At 35.3% G+C, this 6,605-nt stretch overlaps 1 protein-coding gene across 2 annotated transcripts; it reads left to right on the top strand.

Moving 5' to 3' along the window:
- The first annotated feature begins 1,978 nt into the window (after positions 1-1,978).
- On the top strand, positions 1,979-4,007 carry LOC107266072. Of its 2 annotated transcripts, none has more exons than XM_025083434.1 (5): positions 1,979-2,066; positions 2,142-2,194; positions 3,003-3,176; positions 3,251-3,396; positions 3,471-4,007. In XM_025083434.1, exons 1-5 carry the CDS (start codon positions 2,028-2,030, stop codon positions 3,740-3,742), a joined length of 684 nt encoding a protein of 227 aa, XP_024939202.1. In that variant the 5' UTR covers positions 1,979-2,027; the 3' UTR covers positions 3,743-4,007. The 2 variants fall into 2 exon arrangements, with proteins under 2 accessions (XP_024939202.1, XP_024939203.1); XM_025083435.1 differs by having other exon boundaries at positions 1,983-2,066; positions 2,990-3,176.
- The last annotated feature ends 2,598 nt before the right edge of the window (positions 4,008-6,605 follow it).

Raw genomic sequence — 6,605 nt, 5'->3', positions numbered from 1 at the left:
TTATTCATATTTGCGGCGGGAAATATCTTTATGACTCATCTAATTTATCTATTTCACGTTAATTTTGATATTTTTCTAATTTCTCTTTCTTACTATCTAATTTTCTCTCAATTTTTTTGTCTCACAACATATATATTATTTGCGTTATTTATTTCAGTATCATTTAGCAATTTTATGTTTACGCTTTATCTATTATTTCCTTTAAATCATATTTTTCCCCTCTCTCTCTTTCTATATATTTCTTTTATACCCTTCTCCTTACGACTCTCCTACTTTATTCTTTAGGATGTTAATACCGATCAATATATCGGTCCGATGATATACTCGAGGCTTGCCAGTCCTCTACACGAATTTTTTTCAGGGACCATCGCACGAGTCGGCTCTTAGTTTAATTACCCTGCGCTAATTAGACGCGTATCGCGAGAAAAATAATCAGGACGCGATATAGTTCAGGCGTAGCCTCTTGCCCTCCCGCCCCCTCCACCCAACCACTCCACCTCCTTATAGGCAAAACGTAAAATCATTTCGTGACACGCATCGCTCGACATTATTCAAGTATAGTATATATACATACACATCTATATACAATCTATAGTATTTGCAGGTCATGTTCCTAAGCATTTCTAGTTTTACTCTTAAACTAGAAAGCGCCCTCGTCCGGCTGTATCCAATGTCCACGGCTTCTTACGTACGAATTTTCTTTGCTCTTGGCATAATCCATCAAGTAATTATAAATCTTAACATGCAAGTATTAAACCCTGGTTTGAATCGACACGACACGTGTACTTTAACATACTCGTGATGATCAATAATAATATATCAGTTAAAGGTGGATTTATAAATGGCATAAGTACGGCTCGTAGTATCGATAGTAGATATGTACTTTGGATAGTATAATTATGTATTTTAAAAAAAATAAAATTTTCCCTATTTAAATTTTCATATTTTCGCTTGCTCTTGACAATGTAAAGGAAAGGGAATGAGAGTCCAATGAGAAAGTGTCGCGATTTCCCTGTATAACTTATATCGGAGACCAGTGATACAGTTTTCTTAACAATCCGATATACTGGTTCTTTCAGTCCGAACGGATCGTTCGGACAGTTGCCATTTACTTTCTATGCTAGAGGCGAATGCACTTTGCATGCTTATTCTTAAGAGACGTGTGCAGGTTTACTGTGCCAGTGGAACGGTACTGCCTTGATCAGACAGAGCTCTAATTAGTGACCGGGACGGAAAGACTATTACGACTTGTCTCTAGTTGACCGAGACGATGTCGGACGAGAGTCCGACTCGGTTAGTATATTCAGCCTGAAGATAGACGATGATTATAATGGAGATTATAAATATTTTACATTCGTCTAACGACCTCGAGAATACATTTTTTTTATTCATTTTAGTCATCGAAGCGTCAGTGAAAACTCGATGGAAAGTGATCAAACCGGTATGGCAAATAGATATACGTAATTGCGGCAATTTCTTATGGGAATTTTGATCTCTATTTATTTTTGTCGAGCAATCGGTTTTCTTTTTTACTTACAGTCTATGGGATATTCAGGTTACGGTATGTTTGCTTGGTGAAATTGTGCGGGGTTTCATGTTTGATGTGATTCGACGGATATGTCTGACGTTGGGAATTTTTTTTTTTCTTGTTGGTAACACCTTGGTTGTACGAACTTGTTTTTGGACGTTTCCGGGAACTCTTGTATTTTGGAGCTTTATTTGGTTTTATGCGTGCGCGGATCGAGGCTAATTTTCGATCGATCGTATATAGACTTGGGAGATATTTATCGCCGTTGTTACGGGACCAATGGCTGTCATGGCTTCTTATGGCAGTGCAGGTGTTTGCACTTGATGATAAATAATTATGGAAAAGGGAGGAACAAAAATTGTTAGCGCCAGGACTTACGTGTGGTGGGAGAACTGGATGAGTGGATATAAGGAGATCCTGTTTCCGTGCAATTCTCAGTTTTGTTATACATTACGAGGAAACCTGTAAGACGCTCTGGCGTCTGTTCTTTGGTCACATTATGAAAACGAATTTTGGTATTCATATAGTTATTATTCAGGCAAGTTTATCATTCAGTGATTAGAGTTAATGTTATCTTAGTGGCTGTTTCGAAACTGGTGGATTTTTTTTGCAGATTTTCCTGTTTCTCGTATTGGCCACTACCGCGGAAGCGTTGTTCTTCGAATAGTAAGTCTGTTGAATTTATTCTAATGAACGGCTGATTAATTTATTTTAAGAAATTGATTAATTAGTTCTGATTATCTATCGATGCTAATGATGGTTATTGTAATTGCATAGAAATCGATATATATGCATATGGGGTTATTCAGTGCAATCACTTGAAGGTGGTTTTACCATATAAATCAAATGGGTAGACTATATTCGGGTGGTGTCTAAATTAGAAATGAAGATTCTAGTAATTTTTTTAAAATGCAATCAATTTTTTGAAAATTGTTTTTCAAATTCTATATGATTGTAGGGTTAGGGTAACAAATAAAATTATATTGACTTTTTCACTGATTACACTGAATAAACAAATTTTTTGTGCTAAAATTAAACGTTGGTCAATCCTTTGTTGCGGTACAACATTGTTTAGTGGGTTTATAATGCGTTTGGCTGGTCTAACAAGAGTGCACTAGCGGCTGTAGGAACGAGCAGTCTGCTGCAATCGGGAAGCCTGGGCCTTCATAATTGACTAGGAATTATGTTCCCGGGATTATAAATAATTTGTACGGCGGATGCGCGGCCAGCAAATTTGTTGCTGTTAATGGCAAATTAATTTTCGAAAAGCAAAACTGCTGGGTGCTTGTCTGGCTATTTGTCGAAAGATTTAATCACTTCACGTTCGAATCGATAAATCGGCCATTTGATAATTCATCGAACATATCGCGGTTATCGAATTGATAATTAGAAAAAAATATAATTACCAAAAAAAGCAAAATTTTATAAAAAATCAAAAATACGTTACACGCGAAACAAAAGTCAGTTTTTTCAGTCCGACAAGGGTGCTCATGGATTTCTTCCAGTCATTGAAGGGGAAGAAAAATCATACAACAAACACGACGACTAATTATCATCACGTTTATCATCATTATCCAATGCCAGTAAACATCATATCCGACCATCCAGTTAAAGCACCGGGAAAGTACGATTTGGATTATTGGCATGAGTGAGTAAAAATTAATTTTTTTACAATATACGTGATTAATAAATTTGTATGTAAAATAATTCATTGATTTACAGTAAACAATTGAAATCAATGGGTTGGAACGATTATGAATACCAATTTGTACCTGATCCAGAAATTACTGTACCATCAAGCTCCCATGGTTCTTCGTCATTAGGGTATCCCGAGAACTATCCTTGGAAAGGGAATGACGACTTTTATTGTACGTATAATTATAATGTTCTCTGTCTAATAATCATGGTGATGTTTTAAAAAAAAAATTTTTTTTCCAAATAGCACACTCAAACCACCACAACATGCCTAAAGTATCTCTTGATTTTCCTTCGCATCAGGAGATAATGATTCACAAGAAAGCATCGGATGGCGAAGAAAAAAATCATATGCTGTCTACTTTTTTGAAAAAAATTCAAACTGTTAAAAATGTCGATAAACATCACGATTATGATAAGTGTCAGGATAAGGTGACCAAACCAATAGCCGGCAGCAATTGGAACCCGGTTAACACGTACATGGTTTATTTTCATCCTGAGGGAAGCGGACATCTTTAAAGGGAATATTGTCAAATTTGATTATTTTTTATTTTTTAAGTTTTTCAAAAATCCATCCTCAATGTCCTAGTGTGGCCAGTTGTTACTTAGAAGGATTCATAAAAATAATGTTATTGAGGTAAACCGATAATGCAAGTACAGTGGGTACTGTAGTGGTACCAGAGTTAGACAATAATTGCGTGAGCATTATACATATATAGACGTGTACTTGTACAGTATTGTTACGACAAAGTAATATTAATAACTTAATATCGAAATAAGTAAGTGTGACATGTTACATATATTTAGTATATATATATATAGTATAAGTATATATAGTATATACAGATTACATATAAATATATACAGTACAGTATAGTACAGTATATATATATATATAGTATAAGTATATATAGTATATACAGATTACATATAAATATATACAGTACAGTATAGTACAGTATATATATATATATAGTATAAGTATATATAGTATATACAGATTACATATAAATATATACAGTACAGTATAGTACAGTATATATATATATATATACAGTAATAAATATATACTGTATATGTATACAGTATTAGTATATATAGTATATACAGATTAGGTAAAAAATTGCATCATATTCTACCATAACCTGCACTGTACTGTAAAGAAAATGTTCAACAAATTTACCATGAACCATAAACCATCGTAATTAGAGAATCAAACAATGTTAGAATAAAAAAAATTCATTACAACAAAAAATTGGAGTAATCGCTGTTTACGTCTCTTAAAAAAAAATTTGTACAAAAAACCAAAATCTGCCTATCAAACGAAAACAATATCGAAAACCAAAAAAAAAGTATTAACTATGAGTCGATCTCGAAAAAAAATGTGAAAAAGTTTTCAAGCTTTCAAAAAGTCCGTTAAAAAATAAAAACAAGCAATTGGCAAAGCACAGAGCAAATCGTTAAAAAAAATTGTCGACTAATTTTTTGAGACAGCACGAAATTATTATAGCGTGAATAAGGATTGGCGATAGAAGGGGTCGCGAATGGCGCTAAAGCTATAGAAGAGGGAAAGACGGTGGATGAGGGTATAGCTGAAACAGAAGAGAACGCGACATAAATATGGTACACAGGGTTATTTAAGGGGCTATTACATTTTTATAGCGCAGGATGACGCATTGCCTCGCGTTCGGCGTACAACCGTAGCGCGACTGTGCTACAGTCCCAGCAGCACAGCACAGTACAGCACAGCATACAGAAAAGCGTAGCACACAGCGGCAATTCTCCGGAACGCTTCTAAAGCGAGTGAAATATCTTTAGCATCCACTTCCCATGATTTTTCTTGCGTTTACGTCTACCCAGGCTCTCTATCTGCCCCCATACAATATCCCATAGGTATTCTTCAGTGTCCCTTTAAACCAGCCATGTTCTAACCGAAGTTAAACCACTCTATTCGCCCTCCCAAAAATTAACCTTCCTCATATCCCACCAGCGTACGGAAACTCGATCTGTACCATTTAAGAATAACGGACAGAACGTGAGTCATTGAAGTTTATCGATATAAATTTGGAAAAAAAATTCAAAGACACTAAATAAACTGGCGTCTCTCTGTACAGGTGCGATAGGAATAGATTGAAAGGAAATTGTGCTTCTTGAAGGGCTTGTTAAAATTGAGACCACAATAATTGACAGTGATTGGGGATGTCGGTAACGTTAAGGGCGTATCCACGTGACTATAGTAATTGACAAGACCGACGGTACCGTCGCGACGCTATAAAACAGACAAATTTTCAGAAGGCACTCTCACCTTTTTTTACGTCCTATGATATTTGTTATGCATATATACGTATGTTCTTACGAGTATACTATATATATTTTTTTTTCAGAATTCCTTTGAAATTGCAAAAAAGACGCGTGGGATTGAATTGGCGGAGGTGACGGTGGTGCCCTATAGAATTGCTTTTACTAAATGGAATCCTTCACACGTTTCTAAGACGAAACAAGCCTTGGTCACGAGGGCAAATGTTTTATGGGCCAACATAAAAATTTATTTGGCTATCGTGGCAGCGCGGGAATTTCAAAAAATATATATATAAAGACTAGACACAGATTGTGCGTTGGGGTAGCATTCTTGGTCGTGTGGTTCTTGAGTAAAAAAATAAAGTGGGTATGTCCAAGGAAAGGAAAAGATATACTAAAAAAAAAAAATAAGAAATTACTATTAAACAGAATATACGGGGTAGACCGCAAATCTATTGGTACTGTATAATTATGAGATAAGAGGGATGATACCCCTTTGTTTCATGGTGATAACAATGAGTATAATTCATAGGGAACCGAGATGATGCTTGACCTCGTCTGCTTGACAAAATTGATTTTAGTGACAATTGCGATAAATCATGAAGTTCGAGACTAAAAATTACCAGGAATACAGAGACTTCCCTTCCCGGGTACCACATGTCATTTAAAAGTAGTCTTTAAGACGTCCCTGACGGGACGAATTTTTTCCTATAAGGTATCTCTAAAGATAACTAAGATTTATCTGCTGCTTGGATTCTCGAAATATCGGTATAGAAATATCGAAGTGCAAAATGGTATTTTGATTAAAATTATGTTACTGAACAATGACAAAAAAAAAGGATGAAAATTATAAAAAATTTTGTATGGTTTGAAAAATGTGGACCAAAAAAATAGAAGAACCTTACGATAAACAAGAATGGTTCCCTGCCAGCGAGCGTAACGGATGCGCGAGACATGACGAGGTACTTTGAAGATTTATTTATTTTTCCGTTGTAAAATTTTTACTGCCGATTTAACAGTGCCGCAAATTTATTGTAATGACTTCCGGCGTGTCGCATCGCGTGCGATTGTTTAAAAAGCTAGG

This window comes from Cephus cinctus, unplaced genomic scaffold, assembly GCF_000341935.2.
Source record: "Cephus cinctus unplaced genomic scaffold, Ccin1 Ccin1_scaffold0299, whole genome shotgun sequence".
NCBI classification, from domain to species: domain Eukaryota; kingdom Metazoa; phylum Arthropoda; class Insecta; order Hymenoptera; family Cephidae; genus Cephus; species Cephus cinctus.
This window is presented reverse-complemented; position numbering and strand designations above follow the sequence as displayed.